The sequence below is a fragment of the Limulus polyphemus genome, unplaced genomic scaffold (assembly GCF_000517525.1).
Source record: "Limulus polyphemus unplaced genomic scaffold, Limulus_polyphemus-2.1.2 Scaffold2625, whole genome shotgun sequence".
NCBI classification, from domain to species: Eukaryota; Metazoa; Arthropoda; class Merostomata; order Xiphosura; family Limulidae; genus Limulus; species Limulus polyphemus.
The window spans coordinates 74,274-97,758 of NW_013668235.1; the positions used below are offsets into that span (position 1 = coordinate 74,274).

Sequence of the window (23,485 nt, forward strand, 5' to 3'; positions counted from 1 at the left end):
CTTATCCACCTGGCCATGCCGGGCCTGGTTCCAGGGCATACATACAAGGTGCATCTATGAGTAGCCTGGCTTTATATATGTTTTTATTTTGGTATTGAAAAAAACCATGCCTCCCATTTTAAGCTGATTTTGTAAATATTTTTCTTATAATTTTTCAGGCTGTTAACCTTCACTTCAGATTGGATGACTTAGAACTTGTTCTGCATAATATTGTTTACTTGAGATTTACTTTAACAGTGTTTAGTTTAACATTGCAGGGTTATTTTTAATTTAGATTTTAATTTTATTTTCTTTCATCTTACAGAGAGGCCACACTAAACTGGTGAGAGAGAACCAATAAATCTATCCTTTAGTATTTTCTCTCCCTTGCTATTTCCACACATCCACGCCCCCCAGTGGCACAGCGGTATGTCTGTGGAGTTACAACGCTATAAACCGGGTTTCAATACCCGTGGTGGGCAGAGCACAGATAGCCCATTGTGTAGCTTTGTGCTTAACTTCAAACAACAACAACCACACATCCACTGTAAACACTTGTCGATTTTTTATTGTATTGTGTTTGAACTTTGATTGTGTTTCTGTCATTAAAGATGTTTTTTGCAAATTGTATGTGGATTCCTTGTTGATGAACTGATGCTTTGCTATCTCAGAAAAGGCGTTCACTCTATAACACAAATCAGTTAGTCATATTTTTTACTGAAAATAAAAGGTAAACTCAATCTGAATTTTATATAAAATGTAATTATCCTAAAAAATAACGATAAGTTCCTATTAATTTTATTTCCAAAAAAGTAAGTTAAAATGAGTAAGTAAAAAGACAGTACAGTATTTCAATATATAAATTTGCAAATGGTCCATGTATACGGGAAACACCCTTTTTAACGTAGCCTAGAGCCTTTTCATGTTATTTTAGGTGGCAGCACAATAAGAGAGGCAAAATGGCTTCCACTCCTGAACAGGTTGTGTGTACGCCGACATTCGTTTTTCCAGCGGCTTTTCCGGGTAGGAACTTTACATTGAAAACTTTAAAACTCCTTTTTCATCCACTTTCTTCACTGTTAATGTTGCATAAAGCTTAGACGTCTTAAAGATCACATTTTAAGTTAGAGCTGTTTTCAAAAAATGTTATGTTGGGACAAGCCTACTTTTAAGTTTTCAACCTTAAAAAAAAAAGTCAAAGTTATGAAAGTTTTTTAAATTTTATTATTGCATATGAAGACTACTCTTTATACCATTTACTGGACAGTGTTTAAGTTAAGTGTTTTCGTAAAGTATAACAGCAAAAACTAGTAAACTACGGTACATTGTAATTTGATATGTTTAGTTTTATACTACTACTTGTATATAGATTCTACCACTAGCTGGCTTTTAACTCGAGTGCGGGAACATACAAACCTACTTAGTAATCATAGTTCGAGTGTAAATAACATGTCATGTATGAGTGTAATGTAAAAGTAAGGAGTGATTTTTTTAGGATTTTGGACAATGTAATGATGAAAGATGTAAGGCATCAAAGATACTTTATTAATTAAGTGATTAAAACCAAATTAATGAAGTAAGAGTATCCATGAAATTGTATTTATATATGTTATCATATATATATATATATATATATATATATGTATTTGTAAACTTACCTTGTAACTTATATACAGATAACAGACCATTTGTCCTTCAAGACTGGCCCTGAAAAAAAAGTTAAAATTTAAAGCCATCCTTTATTTTTTCGTGAAAATATTGATTCCCTTCTTTAAGTTAAAACTTTCATAAAATGTGATCTCTACCAGTGCCAAAGAAGTTCATTTCATTAAGCTGATCACCATTTTTTAAAGTTAAAAATTCTTAACTGGAGCCTAACATGTGTTTTACAAATTATAAATTTGAACCCTTTTGTCTTATTATCTTCAGAAGCTCAGAACACAGTATAAAGAAATCAGAGGCCCTTATACTATCAATTCCTGGATACTCTCGAAAACTTCAATAAGATCACATCTTACCATTTTTTTTCCCCAGAGAAAATAAGAGATCTTTATCTGTCACTATAATATAACCCTTCCATACTTGGAACTATAACATATGGACAATAAGGGACCATTTAGCTCTCCAAGTTTGTATAGGTTCATCCACCTTTGAAAAAATTATAAATTTTAATCCACCTAATCTTTTTAGAAAATCATAATTCTCTTCTTAAACTTCTATAAAATGAAATGCTTGCCTGTCCATTACTGCTGATGGCAACTGATTCCATAAGTCGCTCTTTTAGAAAAATAAAACCGTCTTAACTGGCGCCTCACATTTTTTTTTCTAATTCTTAAATTGATGTCCCATTAGCACTCTTATGAACCATTTTGAACTAATTAACATGGATGCCTGTAGGAAGGAGCAAGAGGGAGGATTTGTCCCCCCCCCCTACATTTCACAAAAAAATTTATGTTATGTTTTATGATGTAAGCTTAACCTTGTAGTTAAACTAAATACTTTCAGTAAATTTTATTAAAACTATAAACTTGTGTTTGTGTTTAAGCACACATAACACATATTCTTTTAGTCTGTTGACTTGCACTGTAAAAGCTAATCCCCTACATACATGTTTTGCCTTCCCCTTAAAATATTTCTGTCTGCACCCATTCTAGTCAGTATCCTTTCTTACACATTATTCCAAGTTAGGCTTAACTAGTGATTTGTATAAAGAGAAAATTGTCTCATTTGACTTCTAATCAACATTTCTATAAATACATCCAAAAAATTGATCATGTTTAATATTAGCAACAGAGAACTGTCTTGATCAATGGTGTGAGTGACTTATATACCATTATGTAGAGATCCTTTTCTTCTCTTACTATTTAGTGGTTCCTACCTGTGTTAAATTTGTGATCCAAGTTATGATAATCTAAATGTCATAAAATTGTAAAGGGACAAAAAGGAGCTTATTAGCTCATCAAGGATGTCTTTTCTAGCCCTGAACTATAACCACCCCTCACTACTCGTGTATTCATCCAATCTTTTTTTTTTAACTCGGTTCAATTTTCTGCCTCCACCAACCTTGAAGGCAGCTCATTCCAAAACCAACCACCCTGTTTGAAAAGTAATATTGTCTAAATTGCAGACGACTCGACCCCCCTTTTGAATTTATGACCCCTTGTCCTATTGTTTTCACTGTTAAACACAAAAAAGTTTTATGGATATATATATTACCAATACCCTTAATAATCTTAAATACCTCACTTAAATCCCCTCTGACCCTTCTCCACTCCAGAGAAAGTAAATTTAGAGGTTTTGGTCTTTCCTCATAGGACAATCCCACCATTCCAGATATCGTCCTAGTGGCTTTTCTCTGAACCTTCTCCAACAATTCAGTGTCTTTCTTGAGGAAGGGAGCCCAAAACTGTACAAAGCACTCTAAATGAGGTCTTACAAGGCATTTTCTTGCATTTAGTAAAACTAAAGGTCATCTGTCAGATATTTGTCAACTTACCAATTGATACAAGTCATTCTGTGTAAGTCAACATCCTCAACACAGTAGTCATCAGCAAAGTTTACTTATATACTGATTATGTCCTTATCAGTATCATAAATATAAACAAGGAAAAGCAAAGGCCCAAGCATTGATTCTTTTAGCATATCACTAGAAAGAAAAGTCCAGTTTAATTGGATTTCATTAATAACTACTTTTTGCTTTCACTTAGCCACTCTGCAGTGTAAGTAACTAGTGTATCCCAACTCCAACTCGTGCAGTTTTCTTTTCTGTATGGTATCTTTATGAAAAGCTTTTTGAAAATCTAAGTATACCAATTCAACACACTTTCCATCATACAGATAAGTAACATTTTGAAAAATAGTTAAGTTAGTAAAGGAAGATTTCTCTTTATTAAAGCCATGTTGACTTTCTGTGTAAGAAACACAACTTAAATAGCAATTAACATAATATTGATAGAGAATAAATACTTTGTTAGAAATTGCTGAATAACTAAAAACTAAGTGTTTTATGTGGAAAATAAAAGAGTTAGATGTCGTATATACCAGCATACCAGAAAGAAAGGGCTACAAGATCTAAAAAGTAAAAGCCAATTGTAGCATAATAATCGTGTTTATAGTGTAGTGTAGTGAAGCTAGAGTTAAATTGTTACACTGATACTTCACAATTCATTTCATGCAGCTCTTTAATGGTTAAGAAAAGGATTTTAATCATGCTGTGTCTTGTTTTTCATAGGAAAACAATCTTTGTGATTATGTGGATGGTTCTCAAAAACCTATAAACAGTTGGACACTAATGTGTGATATGATGAAAGAAACTCAACATGAATTCACAATAGGGAAATATTATCTTCTAATTTGTTAACTTTTTTAAAGGATGTTATGTGTTAGCTGGATTATGGACATAGATCAGGTGCCACACAAATGATTAGTGAAGAAAACCACATTGGTGGGGGTTTGTGAAAGGCTAGTTAATTGGATTGAAGGATGGTTGGATGAGAGAAAGAAAAAGTTATTATTAATCAGATGGAACCATTGTTAGTAGTAGAGTGCCTCAGAGCTCACTGCATGGGCCTGTTTTTTATTTACATTAATGATATATAATAATAACTAATTATTAAAGTTTACTAATGGGTATTTCTAGCTGTATTGAAGATGTTGACTAAATACAGAACAACTTGGATCAATTGGTTAATTGCTCAAATAATATTTGGCAAATTACCTTTAACTGTAGTAAATGCAAGGTAATGCATTTGGGTTATGTATCAATCATTTAATACATATTGGAACCCACATAGTAAAGTGACTGAAGAAAAGGATCTTGTCATAATGATGGATAAGGCACTCAAGACAGCGTTCTATTGCTAGTATCAAAGGTAATAGCATTTTAGAGTGTATTTAAACACTTTGATTACAGTTCAAGAGAGATAATTATCTCTCTACAAATCACTAGTTAGGACTCACTTGAAATACTGTGTACGGTTTCAAACCCCATATCTAAGAAAGATTATTGACTTCTTGGAAAGAATTCAGATACGGAACCACTATAATGATTCTGGAAATGAAAGATTATCTTATGGGTATAGCTTAAGATCTTTTCTGTTGCGAAAAGAAAGATAAGACATGACCTTATTGAATTTTGCATGATTATATACGGGATCAATATGATAGAGACCTCTGATTGTTTTGTGCTTATTCTGAAAACAGTAGTACCAGAAGAATTAAGCTTAAGATATGGAAAAGACAGGTGATTGGCTTATGGAACAAGGTGCTGTCAGTAATATTAGAGGTTGGCATTCTACAAGAGTTGTAAGAGGGGGAAACCAATAATCTCTTGCAAAATAAAGGGAGGGTTTATGTTTTTCTTAGGGGTTGGGTTTTACAGTTCAGCCTTGTTGGAGCAAATGGTCCCTTGTTATCCATATTTATGTTAATTTATTTGCTTGAATTTAGTTTGGCACACCAGTTCAAGTTCCAAGCTTTTTAATTGGTTTTGTTGTTAAAGGCAAAAATGAAGTACTCCCGTTTCAAATTTTTACTGTGGTGAATTGTTTGGAAAATAATGTACATATATTTAGTCATACATGTACATACTAAACCTTGCCCCTGATAGTGGAAGTACTCAAAAAATATTTCATTTGTTTGATTTATTTTATATTTGATGTTAGGTGTTGTTGCCAATGCAATGAGAGCAAGAGGAACACAAAACACAGGAATCGAAATATGTGGTAATTGAAATTACATCTTGTTTTGAACTAAGTATTTAGCTAGTAAATATTAACTTTTAAAAACTTCAATAGAGAGTTGACGTCTAGCATTGTTTTTAAATTCTGTTTTTATTTTTTGTTTTTGCAGTAAATGTAGTTTTTCTGTTTGTAAATCAACTTCTATGGTATTTGTTCCGTGTTGATTTTTCACTATCTTTCAAAATAAGATACACCATCATATTCAAATTTTAATTGTGTTGTAAGTCTTGAAAAATTATTACTATAATAATATGAACTAGTAAATCTGATGTTGTTGTTGTTTTTTTGTTTTTTTATTTTATTTATTTATTTATTTATTTAAAGGCATTAAAACTAAAAATGGTGTATTAGTTAATGTCACAGATATCGAAGAATTTGAAGTTTTGAGGAACAACTTTGTAATGTATATCATATATATTTAATGGGTCATAAACATGTACATGTATGGTTAGATTTATTTCTATTCAAAAATAAAATGATAGGACTATCTCAAGGTTGAAATTAGTGCTCTTCACTTAAATCCCACTCCATAAAAATATAAAAACGTGGAAGTCATTGAAATTCATGCAAAAAACTTTTTTTTTTGTGGGACAACACAATTCAATGGATGAAAATTTAAATCACACCATTCTTTATTTTCCTCACATGAAGTTTCCAGCAAGAATATATATAACAGCATTTCACCTAATTTGGTGTTTGGTTCTACTGGTGAAACATTTCATTGAATACTAGAGCTCAAGCTTGAGTGGGTCAGAATATTGAAGTCTCAGTTGAAAAGCTACCTGTATCAGTCATTTTTGAGACATTAAGTATTAGTATATTGAATACCTCAGCTAGCAGAACATAATACTTAACAGTAATGTGTGTGGATGATATAAGATCACAATAAGACCAATAGTAACTTAAATCACATCATTCTCTTCTGGCCTAGTTTTTGCAGGTCACTGCCGACAAGACTATTCACTCAACACCAAAACTCTAATTCTGCTGGTGTACAACATAGACTACAGAGCCAATTGTAATGCTCTTTATATATATATATATATATATATCATTTGAGAAACAATAAATCTTAGGGTGTAGAACGTTTTAGCATTGTACTACTAACATTTTACACCCTGAAACATGTGTCTTCCCAGTTCCAAAGGTTTAGCTGTAGTGTATACACTTTTAAAAGACCTTTTATTTGGTGTTTTTACTTATGATTATAATGAATTATAGCAGTTTCTGCTCATGATAACATCTGGCACCATACCTTCAAACAAACAGAAAAAGAACTTGAACGTTCTGTTACAAAAATTTTACAGTGAACTTGGAGATTAGTAAAGTGAATATTAACTAGACAGGGAAAGCTGTATGCAATATATTATTGGAAGTTATTTTACTGACCTGATGTTTCTGGTCAAGATATGAAATATAAAGCTGTTTGAAGTAGTGGTATACTCTGTATTATGTTTTTCAAGCACGCACAGAACAATTACTGATGAGTAGTGTAATCCCCTCGACCCTCACAGAGTACAAAGATAGTCACCCCTACATCAGACAAGGTCAGTACCTTTCAGTTGCTTAAACATTCTATTCATGTGATTAAAAAGCATTGCCTAAAGTGCTCTGTATCTTGCATTTTTTTTTGTTTGGATGTACGAAACATTTTTGTATATTTAAAATAGTTCTACTTCAAGATCATGTATAACTAAACTTTTATTAATTTTTAGAAGTTTCTTAACATACTTTTGTGCACTGAATTAGTCAATTTGTTTTAAGTTCTGGCGTTTTTGTTTCTAATTACAGTTTTATTTTGTGTATTGATTGAAAACTTATGAACTTTCATTGTAATACTTAAATTGTCTTTAAATGCTAAACAAAATAGTTAAAGAATTAGCTTCCAAAAGTATATAAAGTAAGATTAAGAAAATTTTGAACAAACTTGTAAAAATTTAAAAATAATTTAGTATGAGTAAAAAACGTTTACAGTTAGGTTATTTCTTATGATACATATAAACAGTTTTACTTACCTGTTTATTAAATGACAGTTTCAGTAATCTACTTTCAATTTTTAAAACTTCTCATTTTGAAAAAGTTAGTATAATGATGAAATTGGGATATTTAGTCATTATGATTCATAATACACATGCATAAATTAATGGAAGTGCAAATTATCCTAAGTTGAGAATTTTTATAGTCAATAAAATAATACACATTAAAATAAAAATGTTATACTATTTCCCCCCATTAAAATGAAAGTGTTCTACTATCTCCCCAATAACTCTTTCAGCATGGGCTTGGTCCCTGGGATTGACTTCACCATTTTGTGCTTGTTATAGTTTTCATGTCATAACTTTTAAATTAGTAAGAATATGTTAACAAAATTTGGCAGATTATCAGCAAACATTACAATACTTTCATAAGCAAAATATCAATTTTTTTATTAAGTCTTAAGGTTTGTAAAGCAATGTTTTCTCATGCCCCCTTTTTTTTTGCATGTTGCCTATCCAACATGCAAACTAATTTTCATTTTAAGATTAAAAATGCTTTTGTGCATCAGAAAATTTTCAAATTTCACATGCAAAATCTTTATAATGTCCAGATAGTTACCAAATGTTTCTTAAGAAAAAACTATATTTTATGTGTTATTTTCAGTAACGAATCTCTACGGGCTTGGTTGATTTGACCGATCTCATAACCACATTGAAAAAAATTAGGAAATAAATATAACTTATACTTTTTTTATTCCAGATGACTACAAATTATTAAAAAATGAAAACATAAATGTTCGTATGAAATAGCTTAAATCTCATAACATTATATATTTATTATATTGACCTTTCACCCATGTCTGGCTACCAATACAGAAGTTACAATGATACGGCACACATGCACTCGTGTTACCTTATCCAATAATATAAAACTAACCTTTAGTCTTTACAAAATGAGCTGTCTTGGTTGTGTTTTAGTAGAGTAGTATTTTGTAAAATACAGTCACATTTCAGTTATTATACATTATATATGTATATAGATTATTGCTATTTAGAAATAACTTCATAAACTTATTTTTCTTAAAACATAGAACAGCAAATAAAGAAATAAAGCAAACAGTTATCTCTTCTAGTTATGACCTTTGTACTCGGTTGCTAGTTGACATAGGTTGCTGAACCTTTTAAAATTTTGCATCTAGAGGATATGAAACAAACTTTTTGTTTTTTAGGTTTTATATAGGCAGGTTTTTTTTCTTTGCTTGTTCTTAAGTTTGTGTGAAATTGAATAGGTCCTGTTGAAAGATATCTTCAGAGAACACAGTCTTTAAGAAAACCAAGTTTATCAACAGTAAATCTACTTATAGAATGGGTAACTTTGAAGCTTGTTAAGGTCTACCCAAAGGTTGTGAGTGGCTAGTATACCCGCCATTTTACACACAAAAAATAAGAAATTATCCAGTCATGAAGAACTGAGGACATTATATAATTTTAATTGACAGTTTTGTAGTTGCCTACCTTGTGTTTCTCCAACTTCATACACCTGAACTGTGGAAACTACAAAAAAAAACAAAAACATTTTAAATCACTTAAAGCAAAGTTACCTAAGTCATCTAACTATAAACTAGCAAAAAAAAACTCAGTGCAAACCCTTTTTCTTTAGAAAGATGTTAAAATATAAGAATTCATCATGTCATGAAAAGGGAATTTAACAAGTCCACTGATACACAAAAACTTAACATGGTCTGCATTATCTTAGGATAGAATTCAACAGAAGATTGTGTGCTCACTGATACATAAAACTTAACATGGTCTGCATTATCTTAGGATAGAATTCAATTGAAGATTGTGTGCTCACTGATACATAAAGACTTAACATGGTCTGCATTATCTTAGGATAGAATTCAAACAGAAGATTGTGTGCTCACTGATACATAAAACTTAACATGGTCTGTATTATCTCAAGGTAGAATTCAACAGAAGATTGTGTGCTCACTGATACATAAAACTTAACATGGTCTGTATTATCTCAAGGTAGAATTCAACAGAAGATTGTGTGCTCACTTGGCATGACTATTGGTAAAAGATCAGATCTTGTCACAGAAGAGGAAGTGATGTATGTTATTAGCACAGACATCGATGGGCTTGAGACAAAATATTGTTATAGGCCCTTTCTATTAGGAGCTGTAGATAGAATTAAACATATAGTAATAAGAAAAGTAATTTTTTTTTAATATTTGAATTGATCGTTATTAAACACAGTATAAACACTTACAATGTCATTTTGTAGTGATTGAATATAAATTTTGTATTTGTGATCTTGTAAGTTCAGAAAACAGTAACTATAAAAATATCTGTATTAGATATAGTAGATCAAAGATTTAGGAATGTTTTCCAAAAATATAGTATTTAATAAATCATGATTCAAGTGGTAGGATAATAAAAAAATTACTTGCACAGTGGCCACACAAGCTTTTATGGTGGTGTTTTTTTTTTGTATCTCATTAAGAATTTCACCCTGAATATATACGAGTAAACTCGTGTTGATGAACTTTAATCCTACAATATCTTCTTTTTTTTAGTACAATATATTTCTTCTATTTTATATCAAGTAACTACAACAATTGTGATTTTTATAAAAATTATAAGCATTACCTATTAGGTTGTCAAGAAATTATTGTCACTTTTTTTTTAGATGAAAAACCCAAACAACTTATATATATCAAAACATTTATCAAATGAAGTAGTGTCCATTCTTATCGATGATGCTTTTCCATCTTACAATCAGGTTGTTAATGCCCTGACTAAAGAAATCACTAGGCTTTGAAACAAAAAACATGTCAATGTCCTCTTTAACACCTTCCACATTTGTATATGTTTTCCCATTAAGATGGTGTTGCAGCAAACGAAAAAGATGTTAATCTGGAGAATATTGTGGGTGGGGGAGAACTTCCCAACCCAACCTCATAATCTTGTGTTGTGTCAAATGTGCCACATGTGAACGTGCATTGTCGTGGAAAAGAAGAACACCTTTCCGATTGACGAGTGAAGGGCATTTTTGATGAAGAGCTTGATTTAAACGTTCCAGTTTCTGACTATAGATCTCTGCATTGACAGTTCACTGTGCATTGAGGAGTTTGAAATGAATTACTCCTTTGATGTCCCACCAAATGCAAAACATCACTTTCTGAGGATGGAGTCCTGGTTTTGAGGTCGGAAGTGGTTTTTGTCTAGGACTGAGCCATTGTTTTTGGCATTTAATATTTGCATAGAGAATCCATTTTTCATCACCAGTGACAATTCTGTTAAAAAATAGTTCACATGCATTACGTGCCAGAAGAGACAAAGTAACATTCACAAGTTGGAAATGATGATCATCAGAGAGTTCGTGAGGTACCCAAATACCATCTTTAAGGAGTTTTCCCATATTCCTTAGAAATTTACATATTGTTTCATGAGAGACATGCAACTACAGGGCCATTTCACGAGTGTGTTGCCTTGGGTTAGACTCGACAAGCGTTTTCAGAGCATCAATATCAATTCCAACTTGTTGGCCCCTGCCTTCACAGTTTTTAATGCTAAAGTCACCTGAACAAAATTTGGTGAACCATCGTTGACCCTTACGAACATTCAAAATATTTCCATAAACTTCTTTGATATTTTTGTGGCTATAGAGGCATTGTTTCCCTTCTTGTATTCGAACAGCATTACATACCAAATGTGTGTCTTGTCGTGTGCCATCACAATAAAGGATTAGAGCATACTAAACTTTAAACATTATATAGGCTACACTAACTTGACATTTAGGTGGTTCGTTTAACTATTATACGTGATGTACGTTTTTTGGGGGGTGGTTAATGAAAGTGTTCCAAAATGTGACATTAATTTCTTGATGACCTAATATAATTTTTAGTATATGAGATGTAGAAAATAGGAAGAGTACCAGGTGTACCAAGGTTTGAATTTTGTTTTTGGGTTTGATCAGCAAAAGTTGACTATCACAGTGTTATGTTAATGTTCAAGATGTTAGGTAACATCAAAGATTTTTCCAACTTTCTAAGGAGCATGATAATGTTGTAGGTGTTTGTCTAACAGGAGCATCATCATCAAAACGTGTTTCTTTGAGTGGTTGTTCCAAGGTACCTGTTATCAGACAATCTTCTGTGGCAATCAAAAGAGAATATGTCACTGTTAGCTTTTAATGATGAACAAAGAAAGATATGGTTAAGCAGGTTTATAAAGTGCAATAAAAATCAGACTTCACCAATTCTTTCAACAGTGGTCTGTATTCACTTCCCTCCAACTACACTGTGTGCAAGGAAAATAATAAATACTATTACATGGTTGTCAACAACGAGCTCCAAAAAAAGGATATGTCATTTAAAAACAGGAAAGTATGGCTTGAGTAGTGCTTCAAATGCAAACTGTGAACAGTGAATAAGATAAAATGAAACTTTATCTTATTCATGTGTTCAGAAAGTACAATATGCTAGAGGTAGTGTAATGGTGTGGGGACTGGTGAATGATTTTATGTCAATGTTTGGATCTTCTGATTTCTTTAGAAAAATGAATAATATTCAAAGTCTACTTGAATGTTTTTGATGATCATTTACACAAAATGGACAAGGGATATTATAGATGATAATTAAAAAATTCATCTTTTTCTTATTACTAGCAGAAATGGTGCCCTACAGGCAGATGTTTGTGCTAGTAATTACTAATCATATTATTCATACCTCATTGTATAAAATTATAAAAAAGTGAAAATATAAAAAGTATTATATCCTGGGAAGTACCGCATAGGAAAAATGTTTGGATTGTGCTCTGTAGTCATACACAATTCATTGCATCAAGATGATTCAATGTACAGAGCTCAAAATTTTCATAAATTTCACTGATATAAACTGTAATGTTTTTATTTATCAAAAGTGCTACACTTTATTGAAAAAATAAGTTTTTCTTTTTAAGAACTCCAGTTTTTTAGCACTACATTTAAAAATTACCTCAATACAGATATAATCAAACCCTCATGTACAGCCCTACTGAAAGTGGTAGTCTTGTTGAGAGGAGAGTACTTTTATTTAAAATTGTTTTCTGTGGTAAAGAAATAGTTGTTACACATACTGTAGTTATTTTTCGAATTGTCTGAATCTTGAATATCCAAAGTGTGAAATTTGTTTATTGATTTTTGTTTGTTGTGCCATTCAGTAGATAGTGCAACATGTCATAAGCCTTAATCACTTCTGCCATTGAGATTTTGTATCTCAGCACAACAGATGTCACCATTGTTTTCATTTTGGTCACATACATAGATAGATATATAGACAGCCACACCACTGCTCCATTATAGTAAGATTCATGATTAGACCAAAACACATGACTGTAACTTGGCCAGCATACTCACAAGATATTAATGCTGTTGATTATTCATAAACTGAATTTTAATATCACATTTTCACCATCACATTTGTGACCAAGATATTTCTCCAACTCTATGAACCATGTACATTCCATACTTAATGACGCATTGATTACAGTTGGCTAAGAAACATCCCAAACTTTTTTTTTTTTTCTAGAATTTGTGCCATGCCATGTCTGGGCTATTTTTACATTATTTTAGACGGAGGCCTAATAAGATATCCTCTCAGTATAGTTATTAACATAGTGTGTTTTTGAATTTTTTTTGGAAGTGTTACTGGTTATGTATCTGCACGATTATATGTAATAGAACCATTGTAAAAATAATGGTGCAAATATAATCATCCATATGGTGCCACTGTGTTTTTAATATCTTTTGTTTATTGGGGGCACTTAAAAACAATACAAAATGTGAATGGAATTCATTTTGTATTAAAATAAACAGTATGTGAAAGTTGTTTTTAAGTATCATAAATATTGTACTTTTATGTTGCATAGATTCTTATCGTTATTATTTAGATTTCGATCCTCGTTCCCATCTGGCAAAATTTTATCCAAACACTGGGACAACGGCAACCCCTCCACCTCCACAACTACAACCTCAAGAAGAAGCCCAGAAACCAAAAATGTCTATTGCTGGAAACCGTAGTTTAGGTGTTAAAACACACACCCTTTTGGCTAATAATGACTATGTCACAAGTAGCAGAAATATGCTGCTTTCTTCTACTGGTGTTGCTACAACTGCTGCTTTCCCAGGAGTTGATCCAACTAAAATAGTTTCTGCAGCTGCTGCCCAGGCAGCAGCAATAGTGGCTGCTGCAGAAAATCGGGAGGATACGAAAGAGAAGCTTTGGCCCTGCCCAGCTTGTAAGGTACCATTCAAGACGGCCTCTGAGCTGCAAGCTCACTTGTCCCATCACACTAAGGGTGAAAGAACGGTTCCATGTGAAGTCTGTGGTAAGTTATTCGTGTCAGCAGAGAGGGTTCGAGTTCACATGCGTGCAGCTCATGGAGAAAAGTCTTGTTCTTGTGACATTTGTGGCAGTGGCTTCAGCTATCGCTGTAAGTTGTTGGATCACATGCGTACCCACACTGGTGACAAGCCATTCCACTGTGATGTCTGTGGAAAGAGCTTCTCCCAGAAGAACCACTTGACTCGCCACTCCATGATCCACACAGGAGAACGCCCATATCCTTGTGACTTTTGTGGGCGAGGTTTCTACCGAAAAGACAAACTGTCTCGGCACAGGCGTATTCACACAGGTGAGAAGTCGTACAGTTGTTTAACTTTTAGTAAGGCATTTTTACACACATGTAAGTTAACTTATAAAAATTTATAATGGGGCAAAGTCAACTGTGCAAAAATGTATATATACAAAGAGTTTTTAAAAAAATGTGAATTTTCTACATGTTATTTTGAATTTTTTATGAATTGTATGCACTTGTATTTATTCTGATTGTGTAGCCAAATGCTATTCTACTGCTCCAAGTCACATTTGACCTAAATCCACTTGTGTGTGAATTTGGAAATATGCCATATAATGATAAGATGCAAAATATACATGTTGCAGGATTTGTTTCTGGTCAGCCTAATTATTATGTTTTTCCAAATGTATTGGTATAGAAATCACGTATTTCTTGAAGGCAAAATATTTTAAGACCATAGTGATTTTAGAGCATAATATATTAGTATAGTTAGCTGTCATTAATCATTATAGATAACCAGAACATAGAGCTCTATGACTGTCATTTTTTTTACACTGTACCATTACATACATATATTTTAAATTTCTAACCTGAAACATTAAGTGCTGATAATTCTGATTAAAAAGTTGTTTACGTAGCTGCTAGTTTTTACCGGTAACAAAATCTGCACTTTTTGTTATGTTTACAGAAGTATTGTTTTTAATTCATAAAAAAAGTGAAAAACTTGGCTTAGGGTTTGAAAATATATATATGTAATGGTGCAGTGTAAAAGGAATATCAGTCATAAATGTCTGTGTTCACATAATCTGTAATGTTAGTGACATCTTATTATGCTGGTATGTTCATACACACGTCCCCCGGTAGCACAGTGGTATGTCTGCGGACTTATACCTCTATAAAACGGGTTTCGATACCCGTGGTGGGCAGAGCACAGATAGCCCTTTGTGTAGCTTTTTGTTTAATAACAAACAACAATTTTCATACACTTTGTGATTAAATATCAATGCAAAAAAATAATTAAACAGCAGTTTAAATTGGGCAATCGCAAGCTACGTTGAAATGGATAAAACTGACTTTTTGAAAATTTTTAAGGAAACGATTAGTAGAGTTGATAAATTTTTTAAACGTCGGATTACATTCAACTAATCGATTATTCTCACGTGAGACTTAGTTTGGTGTAATAATCAAAAATAGGTATAATCAGAACCACAAATTTCATTTAGTTGATTATTTTCATGAGTCGTGACACTAATCAACTTAATTTTAATTAATTGACAATTTTTACCTGACACTAATTGAAGTAATCAATGCTCATAGGAAATTGAATAATTGCTTAACTTTAAATTTGAAAATGAGAATTTTTAATAATAATTTTATCATGCATCAACTATTTCTGATTAATTTTCTTCTAACTGTGAAATAGAAGTTGCTTCTTTCCACAACTGCAATTAAGAGTATAATGTAAGGAACTAATTTTTTCATCACTAACAAGTTTAATTTAGATGCTTAGTAATGTGAGATAGCTTGTTGCAAAATAATGGGAGTGAACTAAAGTAGTGTTAGCTGGTATTACTTGGTGAGTAAATACTGTTGAGAAGCTCTAAGAATCAAAGAAACCACCTAGAATTCCCATAGTAATTGTATTCTGTCAAAAAATTTATTTTTTCCTTTGTCATGTACTAATCTGTTGTTTATATTTTGATAGAGAGTCTGGGAATTCACGCCCCTTCTGCACAGGCAGAAAAAAACTGTTCTTGTGAGATCTGTGGCAGTGGCTTCAGCTACCGATGCAAGTTATTAGACCACATGAGGACCCACACTGGTGATAAGCCTTTCCACTGTGATGTGTGTGGAAAGAGCTTCTCCCAGAAGAACCACTTGACTCGGCACTCTATGATCCACACAGGAGAACGCCCCTATCCCTGTGACTTTTGTGGGCGAGGTTTCTACCGAAAAGACAAGCTGTCTCGGCACAGGCGTATTCATACAGGTGAGAAGCCTTGTTAATCCTTTATCATCCATGGAAGGTTTTTTCCCCATTACCATAACTGGTGTAAATGTACGGGTGGAGATGATAAAGGGTTAATTCACATAATGCAAAAACTTAGTGCTGTAATATATACATGCACACATTCATACATATGTACATCACTGTATTACAGACCTCCACATATTGTAATATTGAGACAATGTAATCTGTTGCTAGATACATGTTTTTGAATTAAAAACATTTGTTTTATCTCAGTATGTCATACATTTGGTCCCACTTATTTATAATTTCCTGAATGTGACGTTCATTGGATCGTGGAATGAAAGTAAGGACCTTAAATGCTCCCTCACACATTTACTGAACTCAACTCACAAAAGCTTCTTTGATAATTATCTTAAATTAATGTAAACTACACATTCACGTTATTAAGCTCGTCTTATAACATTTGATTTTAAGGTAGTTATGTCGATCTTGGAGTTATAGGGCTAATGTTTTCTTTTAGTACACATATTTAATAATGATTACCCACAACAAGGGACACTTATTTGAAAGAATATTTATACCTGTCTGTTTTATGAAACCCTAGAAACGTGAGTCCTTACTAGTCATGTACTACTAGTCAATGTAATTAATGTGTGGCATAACAAGTAAATAGTCACAAAGTTGTCAAGTGCCAAATAGAGTTTACAACTTGCATCTGAACTTAATATATTGACAACAAAAGAATGTTTACCATCAATTACAGGTCACAGTAAATACTTTAAAACTACAATAACCATAAATCTTTTAAAGTTAATTGAATTACCTGTTTAACTTTCTTCTTGCATATCATCAAGTACAATGTAGACACGGACAATTTTGCTTTTCAGTAAAATAACCAATAATTGAGCAAACACTATACATAACAAATTTGTATATAAATAAAAATTTAATGAAATCTAATATCCAATGATCATATTCTTTGTCTATTTGATAATTATCTTAAATTAATGTAAACTACACATTCACGTTATTAAGCTCGTCTTATAACATTTGATTTTAAGGTTGTTATGTCATTCTTTATGTGACCCTTAAATGGTTTAGGAAGAATTTTGGGTCACGGAAAATGATAAAAAAGGGGCAAATATTGAGAAGAGAAATTAGAAGAAGGGTAGAGAAAGAGAAACTGTATATTGGGTTTTGTTTTTAAAACTGTGCCACTATGATACTGTTGTCAACCAGTCATACACAGTGAAAAGTTAGGGAAGATTTTTTAGGAGTCTTGATTGAGGGTACAGGAAATATCTGAGATCTCTTATAATATTTACTCTTTTTCCTAGAAAGATGGAACCTAAGGGTTTTGCTTGCTGATGTGGTATTTGTAGCACATCATTCATGTGACTCCTCACATTAAGATGCACAGTAGTGTGCCGTTTTAAAATGAAAAAGCTCTACTGAAAAACTTCTTGCTTATTTCAGCTCCAACAAGCACTGGAAGACAACAACGAGCCATGGGACCAACCAACAATTTGAGTGTTCCCATCAGCACCAGTATCAGTATGCCTACTAGTACCCCAAGTACTAGTAGCACTGAAACTAAGCTTTCTCAACCTAATGCTAGCACCAGCAACAACCCTGTGGAGCTTAACCTACAACCCACCCCCAACCCTTTTAGAGCTTCTCCCTTCAAGCCAGAGTGGCAAGGTCCTCCACCAGGAGTTCACTGAGCAACTCTAGCCTTCACTGGCACTGATGACTTGACTCAAGTTCAGGCAGGCTTGCAGTCCTTTTCCTTATCTTTTTTTTTGTCTCTCATTCAGTCCAGTAGATCTGGGACTTTATGCTGTTTTTAGAAACTACAAATAACAATATGATATTAAAATATGTATTGCTAGAAGTAACAAATTTTCTTCAGTGATGTTGTATATTCTTTCAGCGAATACCAGCAAGTATGTATAAGTTAGAAAAGAAAAGGTGGAAGTCAAAAATGTCGTCATGTAAGAAGTCAAAAATGTCTTTGGAAATGGTTTTCATCTTTTGAGAGATCTACAGCTCACACTGTAATATATATGGTCAATGTTTTCATTTATGACAGTTTTAAATTGTTTTATATTCACTTGTTATATCAGAGCTAATTGTTTAATTAATTTTCTTTTATGATTGTTGCTGTTTTAACGTAGATTTTTATTGTGGCTTTTCCCACTGTGTAATACATGATTTGGTGGTAATAGTTTCATTTTAATTACTAGCACGTAGATGTGGTTGTGAAATGATGATTGTCTTGGTATAGCCAGTAGATTTTCAAGTGTTTAGATACAGGTTTTGATTCACTAGATTCACATCAAAATGATCAGATTTGTTGTTCTTGCTTTTTAGTCATCATTGAGTCTCTGGTGTTTCAATTTCAAATAATGGTTAAACTACTTTTCATCAAGAAAATTGTATGTTTTAATACTTCGATGTAATTCACAGTTTATATTAGGAAATAAAACATTTGCTTGTATGTACAGATGTGCTGGGGGAGCTCCCATATTATGTTAGTTCACATTTCTGGGAATATTCACTGCTACATATACTGGTAGCTTTCTCTAATGTACAGTTTTTCTATAAGCTTCTTTTTTTAATGAGTATCAACCTTGTACACTTGAAGAAATGTCCTTATAACTGAATAAATAACTGATTCCTTGTCTTTTGTTTCTCACTCTTATCTGACCTCTACAATCCATTTATCTCAAAATGTAATCTTGTTATCCAGTTAACCTCCAGATGCTCATTTCAAATATTAAATTGTTACAAGCTTATGAGTATATTCAATTGTCATACTAGAAAGTTGAGAAATTAAGCACCAACTCTCCAAAAACAGTGGCTCCAGTTGAGTTTTAAGACCAATATTTTGGCCATGGACATACATCCTAATTGCATTTTGGTAACAATTTGCAGTCAGTACATGCAAGATATGTTTTTTTTTAACTTGGCAGTTACTGAATCTGCACATTTTTTTTTCTTAGATGCATTTTTGAAATCAAAATGGGCAAATATATCTCATATTTTTAAGTTTTTTAAACAAGATTGATAGAAGCACGATGTTTTGTTTAAAAAAAAAGATTCATATAAATCGTAATACTTTTTTTTGTTAACAAAGAATTATATGTTTGTAAATATATGTATACATATATCCATTGGACATGTTTTATGGAAGAACAAAAAATTAACATTTTTTAAAGAGTTATTACGGAAAGCAAAAAATTTTTTATAAAATTTAAATTCTCTCTTATTCTTTCTCACTTGCTAATTTTCCAAGACCTTTTAATCACTATTTAGATTTATGGTATTTTAAAATAAATATGCAGAGGTTGCCAAACAGGAGTCAAGAGAAAAGCTGAGGGGCATGGAAAATCATCCCCACATGTCCACAAGAGAATCTGAGCCCCAGTTTTTCAGTTTTGTTCAAGTTAAGTACTCGCTGTTGCTATGAGCCCATACGTTACTTTTAAGGTGAACCAATCATGCAATCTTTTCTGTGTGATGTAAAAATTATGTAGAACCCATGCAAACTTTCAGTGCTAACTGACTTAGCTGTGTCTGAGAGCTTAGTTGCATATGCGTATGTTTATTGGTTGGCAGTCAAACATTAGAAAATCTGAGGGTCTTAGCACTTTGGACTTCCTTTAAAGGTACATTACCACCACTCATATAAGTAGCTATTCTTGTGCAGTGCTATATCCCAAATTTTTTTTGCATGCCACAAGCCTTGAGCTCCCACGTACCCCACAATCAACATGGTTCAACTGCATCTCACATTTAAATCATCGTGCGACAACCCTCTACCAATAGGAGTGCAACACACCCTCCTTCGTTAGGCCTCAAGTTCAGGGGCCTGCACATTTGGAATATGGTCCACTGACTTTGGACGGATAAGCTGTTATACTGTTATAGCTTTTTGAATATTTTTTATTATTTGTAGTTATTTGGTTTCATTAACATATGTTTAGTTAGATTTGTAGCTACTTCTTGTAAGGTTAGGATTTTTTTAATTAACATTTAGTGATATCCTTTGTGCTACAACGTTAGATTAGGCTTAAAATGTGTCTTTGTAATTTTAGACTTACCCATCAATTCATCTTACTAATAAATAATAAGTTAGGTTAAATATATTACTTCTTCAACAAGTACCATCTACTAAATTTTTTTTTGTCAATATACACTTACTTAATTTTAAAATATAATGATTTTTTTTCATTTTCGTAATTATTTATATTTTATGCTTTGTACAATTAATTTTGTTTTTAAGGACCCCTGAGTCTGGGGTCTGCCCAACCATCTCCCAATATGACTCACCTTCATCCTCAAACTGCTGAACTCGTTTGGGATTTTCCTTCACCTGTTTATGAATTGGTGTTCTCAGGCCTCTACTATGGAGTCTGCTAGGCCAAGCTCAGCCCTTTTTTGATACACATTTCACAGTTGTTGTTGTTTCCCTCCTTTTCCAGACATATTGGTTCATGCTGGGCCTTTTTGGATCTCTTTTAAGAAATTGTGCTGGTATGCCTCACCCTCCATGGGCTTTGGATCATTTTGCCGTAGCTTACGATCAGGAAGATTGTTTTTGTTTCTCTTTATTTCAAATCTCTGTTGCCTATATGGGGGGCAAATTTTGTTAATTCTATCCCATCTCCCTAGCCAAGTTTTCCAGCCTTCTCCTACTGGTATTGACCACCATGTACCTCCTTTCCGAGGCATTCTACCTTTTTTCTTGGGAAATTTCATGGGATACATTCCTCCACCTTACCTCCATGTTGGATTGATTGCCATATTTGGCTCTTTCCCTACACACACATGGCTTCTTTGCTTTTGGGATCGTCTGGGGTGGGACACTGCCTTGTACCAACTTCATTTCCCTTCCACTTCTAATCGGGACTTACAGAAGACTCTTTTCCTCTGCCGATTAATTTTTTGTGGGGGGTATTCCTGTGACTTTAACACCACGTGGGTTATCTGTGTTGCTACAATTGATTTTGTTTCTTTTTTGGTTGCTTGTCTCTTTAGCCATTGCATTCTTTATTCAGGTTCCATGTCTGGCACCTTCCTATCATTTACCTGTCCTACATCTAAGAATTCCTCTATTAGCCATGTATTCTTGATGCAGATTGGAGTTAGGTGATCGATCTGTCCTGTCTCAAGCACTTCTTGGTTCTTTCCCTTTTCTTCTATGTTGTCTTTTATCACACTCTGGGCCATTTCTCCAGGATTGAGGATGCCCAATGTCAATATTTTGTATTCTTATGCCCACATTCCTATTTTTCATCCCTCGTGGCACTGTCTTAGGTTTGGTCACCATGGGGTTGGGTATCAGTTTTGTGTCTTGCCCTTCGAGCTTGTTTCAGATCTGTACGTCTTTGGCTCTGATTCCTCATCCACTTGAATTGGCAGTTGATGTATTCAGACAGGATTGGGACCTGTTTATACCTTTATTTTCTCATCCGATTCATCATCTTCCCAGGTGATTTTGTTTATCCTTGCCATTCTGTGTCAGGTCTTTCTGATTGCTTCATTCATATGCCAGTTATGGACCATACTAACCCATGGACTTCATGGGTAAAGCAGAAAGGGATAGCTGCCCATCCCTTCCATTCCTTAGATTCAATAAATCAGGAGTGGTCTGCTTTCCAAAATAGGGTTTCCGTGATCTCCCATTGTACTGTCTCCAGTGTTAATGTTCCTCCAGACTCTCCACCACATTTTCTCTCCCCCTTTTTTTCCAGTGTAGTACGGAAGTCCTTGCAACTTTCCAGTTCCAAGCCACTGGAGTGGTGGACCATGAAGGCATCCTTCTGAATGTGATAGTGATATACGATAGAAACAATAATGAATCCATTCAGTTGAGAGTAGGGCAATGGTGTTCTGCTGGTGTAGATGATGAGATGTTCTCTGAACAAATCTATCCAAGGGGATGTTGTAGCTTTGGAGTGAGCTGTCAAAATTGCAGTTCACCTCTTCAATTCGGATCCCTCATCCTACCCTCACATGGATGTTGGTTCCCAGTGGCTGGGTTTTGGATTCAGAGCTGGACCAATCAACATAAGTCCTCACACATGTATTAAAGATGTGTCTGTTCCCTTACACAGTTGGACTCATGTTAGCTGCTACCATGTTGTGGGTCACAGTGGATGATCATGCAGGTTACTACAGTTCTTCCTCTTGTGCTATCCCTCAAAGATTTTTATATACTGAGAATGTTACTGTGCTGGGTGTAGTTCCTGTCTGATTGGTTTTGAGTGAGATATTTTACTACACAGGGTCATCTTTATTATCTTGATCATTTGGATATTGGGTTCCCAGATTGGTCACACATTTGATCACTTTGCTATTTTGTGTCCTGTTCACAGATCAGTGGGTATGATATTTTCCTCTGGTCTGCTAAACTTGAGTTGAAAATAGTATGATCCTCTTTTCTACCCTTACCAGTTGGCTGGGTTTTGGATTGCACTTGACTTGCCACCAGTATGATTCTCTTTCCTACCCCCACATGGATTTCAGTTCCTGGTGGCTGGGTTTTGGATTGTAGTTGACTTGTCGATGGTATGATCCTCTTTCCCACCCCTACATGGATTTTAGTTCCTGGTGACTGAGTTTTGGATTGTAGTTGACTTACCAACAGTATGATCCTCATCCTACCCCTGCATGGATGTAGGTTCCCGGTGTCTGAGTTTTGGATGTAGTTGACTTGCCGTGCCCTAGCCACTCTACACCTTGGGGTACATCCCTTTTACTCTCACCCTCATTACTGTCATCTGTGGGATTGAGATTCAGATATTGGGTGGTTTGGATCCCTTCCAACCATTGTTCTCTCCCTTTTAGATGTGCTCCTTCCTTTTTCCACCCATGTCTGCATCACATCTTTTTCCACACTGAGTGTAGAGTATACCTGGTACAGAAGTGATGCAGTCTCCAATGTATGATGGGAAAGAAAGAAGCATACTTCAAAAGCATCTAAAGAACATCCAAAACGGGAGGAATCCTCACAGTAGATGATCATACATGGATGACTGCATCACTTCTGTACCAGGTATACTCTACACCCTGTGTGGAAAAAGATCAGATGCAGACATGGGTGGAAAAAGGAAGGAGAACATCCAAAAGGGAGAGAACAATGGTTGGAAAGAGATCCGAGCCACCCAATAACTGAATCTCAATCCCAT

General features: G+C 33.7%; 1 protein-coding gene across 1 annotated transcript; it reads left to right on the forward strand.

The window, feature by feature from the left end:
- The first annotated feature begins 927 nt into the window (after positions 1-927).
- LOC106467469 (zinc finger protein 227-like) lies at positions 928-19,223 on the forward strand. The gene is made up of 6 exons (XM_022395662.1): positions 928-1,002; positions 5,643-5,702; positions 7,184-7,267; positions 13,631-14,374; positions 16,023-16,307; positions 17,766-19,223. Exons 1-6 carry the CDS (start codon positions 939-941, stop codon positions 18,011-18,013), a joined length of 1,485 nt encoding a protein of 494 aa, XP_022251370.1. The 5' UTR covers positions 928-938; the 3' UTR covers positions 18,014-19,223.
- The last annotated feature ends 4,262 nt before the right edge of the window (positions 19,224-23,485 follow it).

Bases quoted from the DNA above. Each gene is read 5' to 3' on its own strand.
- LOC106467469 (XM_022395662.1), top strand. From the start codon at position 939: ATGGCTTCCACTCCTGAACAGGTTGTGTGTACGCCGACATTCGTTTTT. The intron at 1,003-5,642 runs GTAGGAACTTTA...ATTTGATGTTAG, and splicing joins TTTTCCAGCGGCTTTTCCGG to GTGTTGTTGCCAATGCAATG. The intron at 16,308-17,765 runs GTGAGAAGCCTT...TGCTTATTTCAG, and splicing joins GCACAGGCGTATTCATACAG to CTCCAACAAGCACTGGAAGA.